This window comes from Vanellus vanellus (genome assembly GCF_965231255.1).
Source record: "Vanellus vanellus genome assembly, chromosome: 4".
Lineage (NCBI taxonomy): Eukaryota > Metazoa > Chordata > Aves > Charadriiformes > Charadriidae > Vanellus > Vanellus vanellus.
Window position 1 is genome coordinate 43299237 of NC_138909.1, and position 15543 is coordinate 43314779.

The 15543-nt window shown below is 62.0% G+C and overlaps 2 protein-coding genes across 2 annotated transcripts in view; one reads left to right on the plus strand and one right to left on the minus strand.

Moving 5' to 3' along the window:
• LOC309671564 (dedicator of cytokinesis protein 2-like) overlaps positions 1-15543 on the minus strand; it is a gene marked incomplete at its 5' end in the record, with an annotated part of 81293 nt that overhangs the window by 28285 nt on the left and 37465 nt on the right. The window contains one exon of the mRNA XM_082482825.1: positions 14363-14458. Coding sequence (XP_082338951.1) covers positions 14363-14458 — 96 coding nt within the window. The remainder of the gene's footprint in view (positions 1-14362; positions 14459-15543) is intronic.
• LOC309671565 (uncharacterized protein) lies at positions 160-10862 on the plus strand (the record flags this gene model as incomplete). Its single annotated transcript, XM_082482826.1, has 3 exons — positions 160-1694; positions 5732-5806; positions 10664-10862. 3 exons carry the CDS (start codon positions 160-162, stop codon positions 10860-10862), a joined length of 1809 nt encoding a protein of 602 aa, XP_082338952.1.

Consider the following 15543-nt stretch of genomic DNA (forward strand, 5'->3'; position numbering starts at 1 on the left):
CGCAGCATCCCTTCTCCGCGGTGGCACGGGATGAGGCCACCCGCTGCCTCGGGCAGCTCCGGGGGCGGGTGCAGCCCAGGGCTCCGGCTGCCGGCACACGGCCCCCCGTGCCCCACCGCAGCGCCCCACCGCAGGGCAGCGGCCCCGGGGCCCTGAGCCATGGTCAGCCGCGAGCCCCTTCCCGGCCCGGCCCCCGCCGGTGAGGGCGGCCAGGAGAAAGCCATGACGGTACGCTCGGTGCTGCTCAACCGCGACTCACCCGACATCGAGAGCCGCCTCAAGCGCCGGCGCAACCGCACGCAGCAGGTCCGTTTCAAGGACCTGGTGGAGGGCAGCGGGGGTCGAGCGGCCAGCCCTACCCCGGGGCCCACAGCCACCCATGGCCCCAACACCCCACGTGCCTCACCGCCCCCCAGGGATGCCCCTGAGCCGGCGGCTCTCTGTGCCTCCCGGCGGAGCTGGCCCCAGGCCCAGCCGGGCTCGCTGACGCTGCCCATGCCCCGGAAGGCGTGCATGAGCACCGCCATCCAGACCTCCCCCAGCCTCCAGAAGCCCTTCCAGGCCTCCCAGCCCCGCAGCAAGAGTGTCTGCGACGTGGCCGGGGATGCGGTGCTGCCTGCCGCCACAGCGAGTGCCTGGTGCCCGGGGGAGGCCATGCCCACCGGCACCAGCCGGGCTGTGCCTCCCCGGACACCCGGCAGCCTCCCCGTGTATGATCACGCCGCAGCCCTTGCCCAGCACGCCATGGTGTGCCGTGTGCCACCACCACCGCCCAGGGATCCCTGTCCCCCTTATCCCGGCACAGCCGGGTGCCCCGCTGCCCGCTGCACCTCCTCGGCGCAGAGCTCTGCCCCCGAACCCTGCCTGCCACCCTCTGCCTGTGCCCAGCTCCGTGGGCACCCTGGGGGTGGCCGCGGGGCTCCCCCACGCCCAGCCTCTGTGCCCTGTGGTCAGCCCCGGCCACCCACAGAGCCACGGGGGCTCGGCCGGAGCGACTCGGAGCGGAGCCTGCCCCGTGGGCACCCGCCACTGCAGCCCTCGCCGTACCGCCAGCAGACCGTCCCTGCCACGGACACCCACAACCTCCGCCAGCCAGCTCAGGGCAACCCCCCACGGGACCCCCAACCACCCCAGCACCAGCTCTGCGGCACGCCATGGGGGGGGCCCTGCTGCACCTCGCCAGCCCCCATCCCACCAGCGCCAGGCTGGCACGGCTCTGCCGCCACCGCACCGGAGAAGACACCAGCTGCACTCAGCCATCCGGACCCCCACGGCATCTGCAGACGGCTACATGCCGCTGAGCCTGGGCATGGCCGGGCAGGACTGGAGGGGGCCGGGAAGCCGCTGCCCCCAGCCCCACAGGGCCCCGGTGTGGAGACACAACCAGCCAGGCAGGCACTGGGGGTTCCCCGGCGTGGGCAGCCCTGCCTCACCACCGAGCAGTCGGAGACCCTGCGCCACGTCCAGGACCTTCTGCAGCTGGTGGTGGCAGCCAAGGGGCCACTGGGACCACCGGCAGGGGATGAGGATACCCGGACATCTCAGGGAGAGGGCCCCGGTGGGCCCGGGGAGCAGGGGGACCTGCAGTCCCAGCTGCAGTCCCTGGAAGGGGTGCTGGAGACCAGCCAACAGACCATCCGGGTGCTGCTGGACGTCATCCAGGACCTGGAGAAGAAGGAGGCTCAGCGGGATGGGTGAGCAGGCGGGAATGGAGGTGGGGGCCGGAGGGGCTGATGTCCCTTGGGGGGCTGTGGATGGAGGATCGGGGGGGGGCGCTGCCAGAGGTTTGGGTGCTACCACCTCCTGGACAGGTTTCCCTCTGAGAAACTCGGAGCTGCCGTCCATGCACGCGTGACAACGCATCTTGATGCGATTGATGTCTCACCTGCCCCGGCTTGTTATGTGTGTGCCCGGGGTGCCCTCCCCATGCCCCAGGAGAAGGTGCAGGGGGACGAGGGGATTTGGGCCCCCTGCCCAGCTCTGGCGCAGCCTGACATGCCTGTCGGTCACTGGGAGTGGAGAACTGGGATGTCGCATCCCAACTGCAGGCTCAGCCCAGCCGTGGTGGATGCCCCAGGGACAACAGCCATTCCCCAGGGACAGCCTCCCTGTTTCTTATGCCTCCTTTCAGCCCCATCCTTGGAGTTACCTAAGGCACAAATTTGGCAGCCGGTGCCCCAGTGACTGATGTGTCTGTGCCCCGGGGAGGTGCCACGCGCCCCCGTCCTGCCCGGCCCTGCACAGGACCTGCTCCATAGGTGGTGGGGCACAGCATCCCCTGGGACAATTTTCCTTGGCCTCCTGGGTAGATTTGCCAAGCAGAGCAAGGTGTTAGGGGTTAGTCCATGATGGCCCAGAGCTGAGACCCTCCAAACTCATCTCACACAAGAGCCACCAACCTCCCCGGAGATGCAAGGAGCTGCTCACCCTGTGCAGGTCCTGGCACCCTCCTGTAAAACCCACTGGGGCATATTCTTCACACTTCAAGACAGCCAGCTCCCACCAGGGCACTGCAACGATCTGGTCATTACATCTAACGAAGCCCATGTTGGCTGTAACTGAAGCACAGGCAAAGCTGCCCTCGTGCCACCTCCCAGAGCAGTGCTGGTGGGAAGGGGCTGCTGGAGGTCTCTGGTGCAACACCCACCAAAGGTGGGTGCAGCCAGGACAGGCTGCTCTGGACCTTGCCCAGCTGTGGTTTAGTGTCCAAGAGGATGGAGATCCCCCACCTCTCAGGCCCCTGTCCCAGTGTTTGACCACCCTCGGGGTGAAAAACGTGCTCCCAACCTCTAGTGCTCTTGCAGCTTTTGCCCTCTGCTCCTCGTGGGGAAAGAAGCGGTGAAGAGAAACCTGCACGCAGCCTTTGTGGTACCGAGCAGTGGCCACGGCTCAGGATATTCCCATTAAGCTCCTGCCACGATTCCCCTGGGCTGGCGTCCGGGAGGCAGCAGCTTTGCCTGGGCCGGAGGGACAGCCTGCAAGGCTGCGTGCTGAGCAGCATGGCTTGGCCCATCAGCAACTGGTCTGTTTGCCCGGTGGCCCTGGGGCACTGGGGACAGTGGTGCTGTGCTTCAGCCGCCTGGGGGACAGTCTGGGGCACTGGGACAGGAGAGCTTGTCATTTTGACAGCTCGTTAGTTTGGTCTCACAGGTGGAGTGGGGCTCAGCCTGCCAGGGACACTGAACTCGGTGTGTGCCATGGTGGTATTGGTATGTCGGACTTGGCATGCGGTTTTGAGGAGGCAGGATGGCACACGGGAGGAGATCTGGACCTGCCAGATGGGCAGCTCCTGGTAGTCCTGGCCCCGGTGCCTGCGCATGTGTTTAATTGTTTTATCTAAAACAAATGACTGCTAAGTACCTCCTTCCAATTAGGAGCAAGAGAGGTGCTGCGGATCCCACAGAGGCATTAGCAAGAGCATGCAAGCCCACACAGGTGTTTAGGAGGGGTGTGCAGCACCGCGCTCCTTCCCGTGGCACAGGCTGCCTGGCCGCGGGTGCAGCCCGTGCATGCCCATCCAGGCCGGGAGCTGCCGGCAGCCCTGGGGTGCCGGCTCCCACGGGCCCTTCCCGGTGCTCTGAGCACCCATTGCCCCATTCCACACAGGAGCTGCCTGCCCTGGTCAGCTTTGTGCGTGCCCTGGCCACTCGTGTCCCGGCACAGCATGAGTGACCACACTGGAGGGGAGGTGAGTGTGGTCCAGGGCTTGGCCCTGTTTGCCCCAAAAAAGGAGCAGCACCAGCAGCTCAGCACACCCTGGAGAGTCCGTCACCCTGCCTGCGCTCTCCTGGCTTCTCAGAGCAAAGCCCACTTCTTGTGGGCGAGCGCAGCAGTGCTGCTCCTGCCTCCGCGGACAGGGACCGGACAGTGATACCTGGGGGCTCCAGCCAGGGCCAGGTTTGGGGTTCGTTCCTCCCGCCATCGCTGCTGCCGCTGCTGGCATCAGCATGCAGCCCCCCTGCACAGCCCGCTCTGTCCCTCGCCGTGCAGCTCTGGCACAGCCCGCTTGCCCCTTGCCTGTCAGGGTTGCCCGAGGTTTTGCTGCCCCCAGGGGCTGCCTGGCTGCTCAGAGGAGAAAGGCCAGGGAGTGACCCCCCCTGCCTGCGGTGCTGCCCTCTGGGGCGTCTGTAGACCCCACAGCCATGCCGTGGCCATGCCGAGCCTTGGCCCTGCAGGGCACAGTGAGGGCATGTGTGGAGCGGTGCCTGTTCAGAGGGCAAGTTTGCTCCTGCGGTCAGAATTGAGTTTGTCTACTTGGGAAGCTGATTTAGCTTCACCGCGGGCAGCTTAATTAAGATCTCGGTTCTGTATGCTGTTGCAGTCAAATGAGCAAACAAGATGCCCGGAGACATAAGGAAAGGGATAGGAAATCACATAAAAAATTATCCTAGTGTCGTGATGCTGAGGAACAGCGTGGCCTCATTTGCCATGGGTCAGCATCCTGCAGGCGCGCGGTGGCTCTGAGGCACCTGCCGTGCACCAGAGCGGTGCCACCAGCCCCGATGCCGCTCACGGTGGAACATGTCCTCACAGGGTCCAGGCATGTCCTGCCGGCAACATCCCACACCAAACACCTGTCTCAGGATTAGATCTCATCCTGGTAGAGAGGCACAGTTCACAGTTTATACGATCTTAGATACCCCCCCCCCCCCCCATATATGTACTTTTTATAGAGATATAAATATATATGTACATGATCTAATTTATGTGCTGAGTATAATCCCAATTGTAATATATAATTTGGTGCATTATAAGACCTAGTTTTTGAGGGCTGAGAACAATCATGATCAAGGTCAAATAATAGAAGGAAGATTTAAACAGGAAAATGTGACTGGTATGTGGGACAGGGGGTGTTTTCTCAGCTGTCCCCCAAAAGCCGTAGCCTGCACTGCCTGGGAGGGGCAACAGAGATGTGGAGACGGAGTCTGCAAGGGTGACCAGAAGCATTTCATAGGCCCCTTTTCTTACAGCTCTGAAAGCAACCAGAGCTGTGGCACCACTGGGGAGCAACCACCGGCAGCACCCACCCATCATTTGGGGTGCAAATAGCCTCTGTAGAGATCAGGGAGAAGGACTGCTTTGGGGTTGAGCTGAGCTTTAGAGCTTGTCAGCTTAATTTGAGTCCCATGCACTATCCCTGGAGGAGGATGCTTCTCTGGTGGGAAAGCATCAAAAAGAAATCTTGAGTTTGGCGTAGGCTGGTGATTAGTCTGGAGCATCTCCCTCTGCCCATCTGTCAGGGCACTGCGGTGTGCAGCGAGTGCTCCCGCACAGACCTCGCGTTGCCCTCAGTCTCGCTCCCTCTGTGCCACCATGTGTGGAGAGATGCGTAGTGGCCTGAGGTGGCCATGGGCACAAGGTACAGCTCTGGGATGGAGATGAAAGGAGGTGTAAATGATCGGGGCTTCTGCTGTGCCTGTCTCTGGTTTGCAACCACCTGAGAAATCTGGGGAGCTGAGAGGCACCACACTTCACCTGGCATCAAATGGCATCTCTCAGGAGGAGAGGAGCTGGGATCTCAGGGAGGAGAGGAGCTGGAACCCAGGGAGGAGAGGAGCTGGCTACCAGGGAGAACGGAATCTGGCTCGCAGGGAGGACGGGAGCTGGGTCACAGCTCCTGGCTGCTGGAGTATGAACTCAAGATGCAGATGAGGGGTCTGGGGGCAGCTGGGGAGGCACAGGCAGTGCAAGGCCGGGTCTCCAGGCTCACAGCACTTGTGCTCTGTCACAGGCGACACTCGTACCGGACAGGGCAAGACATCGCCAACTGCGGGACCTGCCGGGACTGTGCCTGCATCATCTACAGGTAAGAGCCAGCTCTGGCACCCTGCACGTTCCCAGCGGTTCTAGTGCTCTCCTTCACCCCTCAGACTCCTAATTTGGCTACAAGGCAGGGGTGTGGGGGACTTGTGAGTCTTCACTCCTGGGGACCATGCTGGGGGATGGAGGGGACCTGCCCACCTGCACTCCATGTCCTGTCCCCGTGGCAGGGTGGATGCTCAGGGCTCCCTGAGCCATGAGGGGCTGCAGAATCTCACCCTGTCCAGGTCTGAGCTGTCCCTGGGAGGACATGGTGCTAACAGAGTCACAGCTTTTCCTCTCCTGTCCCTCCTAGTGGAGGAACTCTCTGTCACAGAAATGCTTCCAGAGCCTTAGGACAGACAAACCCAGCTGTACAGGGCTGGCTAAGACCCCTTGTGCCAGGTCCCTGGCAGAGACCAGTGCAGGAAGCTCAAGGGAGAAGGTGATGGGTCACACAGGGAGTGGCTGTCCCCGTGCCACACGTGCAGCGCCGCATCCTTGTGCCTCATCCTGCTCATCAATGTCCCAAGGGGCCCATCCCATCTCCCGGTCCCGCAGCAGCTGGGGAAGCAGAGGGCTGCCAGCTTCGCTGTCCCCACAGCCTCCCCTGCTCCTGGGGCACCACGTACGGGCCACTTGTGGGTCTCAGGTGACTGTGCTCATTGCAACCACCAAGGCTACCACAACCCATTGGCGTGAAGGCATCCTGCCACTGATCACAAGTTACAGGGGAGATAGCTCACAGGAAGGAGAGGACCAACACGGCGCAGACTGCAGGTGAAGGCCAGAGGGTGCCATTGCCTGCCAGGAGGCTCCCATGGGACTGAAGAGAAGACTGCAGTGCCTGTCGTGCCAAAAGACGGTTCAGTGTGAAAGGCAGCTCCACCTCAGGGCCTGGTTGCAACCATGCACCCCCAGGGACACAGAGTTGTGCTCATTGGCGACTTGGCCAGCACAGCGTAACCTGGGGGCCCGGGCAGAGCTGCAGCAGAGCAGCATTCCCATGCCTGCTGAGGGCAGGGCAGTCCAGCTGCCCATCCCTGAACTATTTCTGTCTTTGCTGGGTGACCCCTTCCTCTGCAAGGAGTCCTCAAACGGGGCTCACAGGCTGCACCCCTCCAGCTGCACACTCCAGCCATGAGCTTGCAGCCTCCCCTCTCTCCCCGTGTTCATGGCCTGAAAGGCAGCATCTCCCCCAGCAGGATACACCGCGCTGGGGCATGGTCCCATCCCACATCTGCCCTGCCAGCCCTGGTCCCATGCTTGGCCGTGCCAGGCAGGACACTGAAGCCGCTCCTGGGCACGACTTGCAGCCGGCATGCCAGGACCCCTCAGTGGCAGATTTGGAGGGGCACAGGTGCTGGCACAGCGTGAGTGCTTGCTGTCCTCGGAGCCAGGCTCAGCTCACCGGAGCCAGCCAAGGAGCCGTTCAGGTGCCAGCTTTTCCCACCAGCGGTGCTGCCGGGGCTCCTGCCGTGGGTGCAGGCACCTCAGCGCTCTGCAGCCAGGTCCTCCCACGTGTGGAAAGGCCAGAGCAGGGTCCTGGTGTTACTTGGCCTGAATCTGGTCGCTTTATCTCTGCGGAGAGCAGCTCCTGCTTCCAGGAGTAGATAGGGTGATTTACAGGGAGGACAGCTGACTGGCTGCAGCTGCAAGGAGAGCTGCTCCAGTTCGATGGCAGCGCATTTATCTTCTGTAAAAGCAGTGTATTGGGGAAAGCCTCATTAGTGGCTGGTGGGTGGGCTCGCTCACTCGCTCTGAGGCCAGGCTGCATCTCTTTGTCCCCGTGCCAGCTTCGCGCAGATGCTGCAGAGGGGCTGCCAGTTGTGCAGGGTGTTCCTGCCCCTCACTGGGGTGCAGGACCACAGGTCCTCAGCTCTGCTTCCCTCCCGTCAGCTTTGGGTCAGGGCACGGAAGCGCTTTCCTCCAATGCCCTCTTTCTTCAGACCCCATTTGGGCTCAGGGAAAGGCATCTCACGCCCTCCCAGTGTAGGCAGTGATGCTGCCGAGGCCCTCTCCCTGTCAGCCCTGTGGGAATCGGGAGTTGCAGTTTCGCCCGAGTCTTCACCTGCCCCTGCTGGCATCCATGGGTGTCTGTCCGTTTGCCCCTCTGGTCATGCAGCCTGCTGTCTCCTTCTGTGTACATGCAGGTGGCTGGCCAGGTATGTTCTCATTTTGTTGTTAATTAGGCTCACTCTGCTAGCACTCGGAAGCGCGGGATGCGGCACGCAGAGCTGGTGCTGAGCAGTGCTCTATGGTGTGCGCACAGGGCGGTTTAGCCACTGCTGTGCTTTTGTGAGCCCCTGTGCATGGGACAAACATCCTCTCTTCTGGGCATCTCTGGGCTGGGTGCATCGGCATCCTCACACCCCCTGCGCTGGCCGCCCTGCACACCCGTGCTGCCGCGGCAGTGCTGCATCTGTCTCTCTTGTTATCCACTTATTTACACCACGAACTCCCCCGCCGTAGCTCATGGGGGACTTCAGTGCTAATTGGGTCTGACGAGCCTGTCTCCACACAGCACTGCGGCGGGGAGAGATGTCACATCTGGGGGAGGTGTCTCCCTGTAATTGCCAGCCTCCCGCTGGGGACTCCCTCTGGGCTTGGCTGCCGTCCGCGTGATGAGAACAGGCTCCGGTGGGACACAGGATACGGGGTGGGGGGAGTGGGGTCAGCACCAAATGCAGAGTGCACAGGGTGCCAGGAGCCGGGGCAGCGGTCCTGGCACCAGCACTCGGGGACTGCATGCAGAGGGGAGCAGACCTGCCCGCCTGTGTCCCATTCCGGGGCCACACATGAACGCACCAGCTGTGCACCCCTATAATGTCCCCAAGCCCTTCCTCTGCGTCTGTGCTGGGGAGTCGGGGTCCCTCCCCACGCTGCCCCCCCTGCTAAGGGGCTGTCTGCCACGGCTCACCCTTCATCCTAGAAATAGCCGAGGACAATCAGTGTCCTCGCAGGGCGAGGTGAGAGGAGGTGAGAGGAGGTGTCAGCGTGCCGTGTGGGGGTGCGTGGGGCGCTCCCCGTGTGCAGGGTGGCCATGCCACGTGCGTTGTCCCAGGCACACACCACAGCACCTTGCTGATCCGATGGGACGTGGCTGGTGTGAGGAGATCAGAGCACTTTCCGTGTGAGGAAGCATCACAGCACGTGGCTGCCAGCAGCCAGCCTGTGCACTGCGGGGTGCTGCGGGGACACTGGAGGGCTCCAGCACTTGTAGAAAACCTGAGGACTGAAGGGGGGGGAGCACACACACACACACCCCCCCCTTACCTACCCAGACCCAGGGCACCCTAATTCCTTGCATCACTAGTGGTGTCGCAGGCAGCAGCACAGTGCCTGCATGCTTGTGCCACCTCCTGATGCTGCAGATGCCCGCAGCCCATGGAGGCTGGGTGCCGCGCCAGTGGCAGCAGCAGGACAAGGGGCCCTGACCCCACGGACATGCAGTCCCTCTCCTGGGGGGCTGAGTGCTAACCGGGGTCCCACAGACCCTGGGCTCGCCCCTCAGCATCAGCACCATTCTCCAGCTAGGGTGGTTGGCCGGCTCCCTAACCTGGGCAGGTCTCAGGCAAAGCCTTGGCATGTGTTATTCTGAGCTGGGAGGGACCCTGCAGCCCTGGTGGGATGGAGCAGCACCACCAGAAGCTGTGCTTTGGGGAGCACGTCATGGTCCTCCAGTTAGGAGATGGCAGCGAGGGAAGCACGTTGCTGTGGCCAGCGACTACAGGGTGCCCAGCCTTTCCAGAGCCTTCCTCTGCCTTCCCTACCACGCTGGGAGCACAGCTACCTTGCCAAGGATGGCCAGCCCTTGCCGCAGTGCCACTGGTCCCAGCAGGGCACTAACGGGCGTTGCCACTGATGGCCTGATCAGGGCAGAGGACCCACTGCACTCCTGAGCTGGGGACTGTGCTGCAGGAAACCCCAATTGCCCGGTGCCTGAGTGCTTGGGCACAGTGTGCTGGGAACAAGTCCCCGGCACTTTGGGAGGCCCCTTGCAAGCAGATCAGCTCCCCAGGAGGGACTTGGCATGTTTGTCCTCATTTAGGGTGAAGGAGCTCTGGTGAGCGGGTGAAACAGAGGAAAACGCGCAGTCAAGCCCAAGAGAAAAGCAGAGGCAGCGCCAGGCTTTGAGGCTGGATAAAAAAGAAGATGCAGGAGGGGCAGCTGAGGGTGACCCATCCCACAGCACCCCCTGCCACCAGGTCAGGGGCTGTTTGTCAGTCTGTTCTTCAGAAAGAAAGGTCCCTGGGTGCCCTGGCACAGCAGGTTTAGCTGTGCGGTGCCACATGCCCAGATGCAGACCGCACTGCCACAAGGTGAGATGCCTGTTTGGGACAGATCCAGCCCCCACCCCCCCACTTTCAGTCTCTGAGGGTGAAGGTGGTGGGTAGGAGCTGTCTGAAGGGCATGCCAGCAGGATGTCCCCTCACAGTGGCACACAGTGACCCTGGGAAGTCTGCCCACAGGGAAATGCTGGGAGCCCTGGAGAAAGCTGGCAGAGAAATGCCCAAAGGGCCACTCCGCACTGCAGGCTCCCAGCCAGCGGCCACACATGCCTGAGGCCCCTGCCCCTTCCCACGGGCTCTGTCATCCCCTCCAGCCGCAGGGTGACAGCCACTGAAGCCAGGCTGGTCCCCTGCCACGTGCACTGTCCCCGTGCAGCAGCCTCAGGAGCGCAGTGCAACTGAGGTCCTGGGGACATGCCCTGGGGACGTGCAGGGGGATGAGCACCCCGGGGATGTGAGTGGGGCTGAGGTCCCCAGGGACTTGTGGGGGGTTGCGGAGCCATGGCAGGCGGCGGGGCCGCAGCGAGCGATGCCTTCTAACGCCATCCCCCCATCGCCCCACTCGCCCACAGCGTGGAGCACGATTTCCGGCAGCAGGAGGGCCGATTCCAGCGGGTGCTGAGCCATATCGAGGGTGACACGACGCCGAGCTCCCCTGCAGCGGTGGCGGGGGCTGTCCTGCCACCCAGGCAAGAGCCGTCACCGGTGACAAAGCTGCCTGCAAAGCTGGACACGAAGAAATCCAGGCGCAAATGCTTCTGGTTCCTGTGAGCCAGCCGTGCCCAGCGGGCCAGGAGCCCGGGGGCACCGTCCCAGCACTGACCTCCTGCCCACGTCTCCTTCCTCCTCTCCCTCCCTCTGACGGTAGGGTTTGGGTAGCACCAGCTTTTATATTTTTAACCATTCAGTTTAATGTATCAAAGCCCCTGTGTAAATAAGGTGAGGGGAACAACAGCTGTATTTAATGAGAATTCAATAAATTCTACGGAGACGCTATTTTTGTTACATCCTCTCCCACCTGTGCACTTCTGTTCTGGATGAGGATGAGGAGGGGCCCAGTGGCCGTTCTCCTGCACAGGCTGCAGTGTTCGCCCAGCCCCAGGCACCCACAGCACCCCCGGTGAGAGCAGCCTCAGGCCCTCATCTGCTCTGGGGCTCCCCAAGGGCCACCCGCAGCCTCTGTGCTCCCAGCCTGCCCCGGCTGCAATCAGCGCCTGTCCCTGCACCCCGCAGTGTGGGCTGCTCACCCGTCCCCCCAGCTGCTGCCTGCAGGTTAACCAGGAGCACCGAGGATTTCTCCTGCACCCCTGGTCAGAGACAGTGGAAAACAGTCAGAATCTCCACAGGACTCGATAAGGGAGAGACCTGTCCCTGAGACATCCCAGGTGGGAGGGCAGGCTGGGTGGGGGTCCCGGGGGACATGGCTCTCCTTCCAGCAAGCATCTCTGAGGGGGGGGCGGGGGCTGAGCCCTGCACAGCCCCCCCAGGGCTGCCATGGGAGCGGGGGCCGCTCGTGGCTGTGAGGGGCTAGAAATTCCCTCTCCCTGCCTCGCAGCCGGCTGGCAGGGCTTCCCTGGCTGCAGGATGCACTGGCTACACTGGCTAATTACAGGGAGAATGATATTAGCAGCTTAAATATTCCAGCCTCTGCAAGGCTGCCCACGAGAAGAGAAATTCAGCGTCAGTTTAATAAGGGTCCTGGATCAAAGCGGCCGGCGGCAGCAGTGGGCGGTGAGCGTGACGCTGAATGCGGTGCATTAAGTGGTCCCCACAGTCCCCACAGCCTACTGGGATGTGCCGTGCCCAGACCACCCTCCACCACCATGGCGCCGCGGGGCGAGCGCTCCCCAGAGCTCGGGGCCAGGCGGCACTGCACGCACGCCACACCGGGGCTCTCACCTCAGCCTCTGCCAGCGGCAGGAGCACGGCTCTCCCAGAGGGGCCACCGGCCTCAGAGAGGGGGACATAACTCCTCCAGGAAGTGCCTGGCACTCTAGGCCACAGCGTGTGGCTGTTGCAGACACAGAGGTTGGTCCAGCGAAGGGGAGCAGAAGACGGCAAGGTCTGGCCGCAGCCTCTCCAGCTGGAGCCCTACACCGCCGTACCCCCAAAGCAGAAGACTCGCACGTGCAGGAGCGTTAAACCTCATCCCTTGTGCCAGGGACCCACCTGGTGCTTGCAGGGCTGCAGCAGTCCCAAGGGGGGGCTAGTGGTGCCAAGGGGCTCCGGCTGCTCAGCCATGGGAGATGCTGCAGCACCCAGCGCTGGCCCCGCTCAGCGGCAGCAGTTGCCCAAGCCTTAGCTGCAGCTTCTCCTGTGGCAGCTCATCCCTTCCCTGCACGGCGCTCGCAAGACCCGTGGGACCGAGCTGAACTGTCAAAGCAAGGGCAGGGTTTGTCCGAGCCCCTGGGACAGTGAAGCTGGGGCACTCCTCCTCCCAAATTCTGCTTCTTGCCCAGCAGCAACAGGGTGGATGGAGGCTTCCTCCGGTGTGGGCACACACGCACCTCTGGTGCCCCCCCCCCAGATCTTTCTGGCAGCCACAGCTGCTGGAGCAGCCTGAGCTGAGGGTCCTCGAACAGCAGGGGTGAAAGCAGGGGCTGCGGCAGCAGTATGGAAATCACAAACATGCTGGGAAAGGTGCCAGACACGGTTTCTGGAGCCCGGCAGGGCCAACACATTGGAAGGGGAGCAAGTGGTGGGAGTGAGGTGCAGCCAAAGGATCACTCCCCTTCTCCCACACTTCAGCACCCAGCGTCCCCCCCTCGCCTCTGTCACAGCCTGGCAGAGTGTGCCCAACAGCTCTTTTTGCTCTTGCTTCCTCTGGCACTGAATCACACAGCCTGGGAACAGAGGCTAAAAGCAAGACGATACCAAATGCAACCCCGTGCGCATCTCCTGCCTGAGTCACATGTGAATCACTCTCCAACGCTGAGAGCCTGCTGTACCCGCCCCGCACAGCCCCAGCGGCGCAGCTTTCGGCAGCGGAGCCAGGGGTGCCACTGAAAGCAGTACTGCCCGGCTACAAGGCCACTTGTACCCGGCTGCGTGCCGGGGACTGCACCCACCATCGGCTCAGCCAGCAAAGCCACCCCAGGACAGTGTTGGGAAACGTCACCATGGGGCTGCACCACTGGGGCTGCACTGGCCAAGCGGGCAGGCTGAGCTGGGAGCCGAAGGGGAGACCTCACGCCTCCCCTGTCCCTCAGGGGTACGAGAAGGGGTCACCGGGCAGGGAGCAACAACACCAGTGCCTCAGCATGTCAGCGATGCTCATAGACTAGGACAGCCTCATCTGACGGGGAACATGCGCAGGGCCAGTGAGGATAAAGGTGCCATCCTGCCCGCCGGCTATATTGCCTCAGTTTAGTTAGGTCTTTTTTAATGAGAACAAAGAACAGGGTGGCAAACCTGCAGGCTTATCCCAAGAAGGCTCAAGCAAAGGGCCAAGATTCCACTACAGATGCCCGCACCTCCCCAGGCACGGCACGGCACAGCACAGTGCTTCCCCATGGCACGGCACGGTGCTTCCCCACGGCACAGCGCTTCTCTACTGCTGCACAGCCCCACTGCTCACTCTGGGCTCCCAGAACATGGTCAGACCTGGCTCCTCACCCACCCTCACAACCCAGAGCAGCTTGTTGGGCTCACTCCTTGCTGTCCAGCCAAGCCCACTGGGTTTGCCACCACCTCTACATCAGAGTGCCCATGAACCCACACCAGCCACAGCTCTGTTTCCCCCTCCTTCATGATTAGATCATTGCACCCAGTGCAGCTGCTCTGCATGAAGCTTTGGCTGAGGAGCGCTCTGACCTGCCCACCCCTCCCATGAAGGCTGAGTGTCCCCACACATTCCTTCCACATATTTTTGGTATGTAAAATTGTGATGGTTCACCGAGTCCTGTCACTTGTTTTCTGGAGAATACAGCCCAAACCCCTCATCTGCTTCCAAAATGGGCTTCCTGAATCACAAACATCCTGCCTGCTCCTCCCAACGCACCCTCTGCTCCACACCTGCTCCTGGCATGGCTCCCCCTCCCTTTTTTGGGCTTTCTTGTGCATCCTGCTGCATTAAACACCTGCTCATCCAGCCCCAGCCAGCTGGGTACCAGGTTGCAGTGCCAGCTGAGGATGCTCCTCAGCACTTGTCACACAGTCCCCTAAATCAGCGACACTTTTTGCATCTCCCTCGTTGCCCAAAGGCAGCCGCGGGAAGTGGTGCAGCCCCGATGCCCGGCGCAGCGCGAGGTGGCAGCGGCGGCAGTACTCACCCGCAGGGTGTTCTCCCGGTCCAGGACAATCACCCTCCGATTGACGGTGTGCAGCAGCTGCTCCAGGATCAGCTGGATGTGCTTCTTCACCTTCACCTGCAAGGTAAGAGGTGTCACGGCCATGCCTGAGCACGTGGCGCTGCCTGCTGTGGTGCCAAGAGGGAGGGCACAGGTGACAGCACCATCGCCACAGCCGATGGGAATCACCCCCATGGCACAGAGCTGGCACGAAGTCCCCAGTCCTCACGGGTACCCAGTGCTGGCAGGCTGGACTGGGGACACGCCACCTCCCAGGCCACACGCGATCAGCCCCGTGGTACCACCGCAATTACTGCAGCGGACCAAAAAAGCAGGCTAGGAGGCTGCAAAGGGTTTGCAGTTATTCTGAGCAGAGGACTGGAAGCTGGGCCTGAGGGAACAAGTTTCCTCAGCACCCCGTAGTGCCCCGTGCAGCGGGGAGGAAGCAGCTCTGCTCCAGCCATGGCAGACCACGGCTGTCGGATGAGCCCCAACACCTCTGCAGCTCCAGCCGTGGGACACCGCGGCACATTGGACAAGCCCTGCGCCTGCGATCCTCAGCTGTGAGACCAGACAGCTCTGGTCCATGCTGGTGGCCGGGCAGGAGCACGTTGCTAGGAAGGACAGACTCACGGCACCTTGGGAGATGGGAAATCATGAGCCGACTAAAGATTTGTGATTTATACGAAATACTGAAATAAAAGACTTGTCCACTCCAGCACAGCAAGTATGGCTCGTTTAATCACCGTGTGAGGGGCTGGCAGCATCAGGGCGACCAGCTGGAGCTGGAGCGGGGACAAGGCGATGCACTGCAGTGTAAATATGGGGCTCGGGGTCTCTGTACAGCTTGGCCTCATACGGCCCCCCTGGCAAAGTCGACCACCCACCTGGGGATGGCCGCATCCTCATTAGGCAGACAAAAGTGGGTTTCAGCTCACACAGGATTGAAACAAGAGCAGGATCCTCACCCATGAGCATCCTGACCTTCCTCTCCTTAAAGGCTATTTTAGGTTAAAAACTTAAGGCCAAACCGAGACATTTCAACCACAATTTCCAAGCTTTTCCTGCTGCTGCCTGGGCTTCCCGGTGCCATGGGAATTAAGCAAGCCACATTCACGCTGCCACCTTGCCCACCTGGGACATGGTGGCACACATCTAATTCA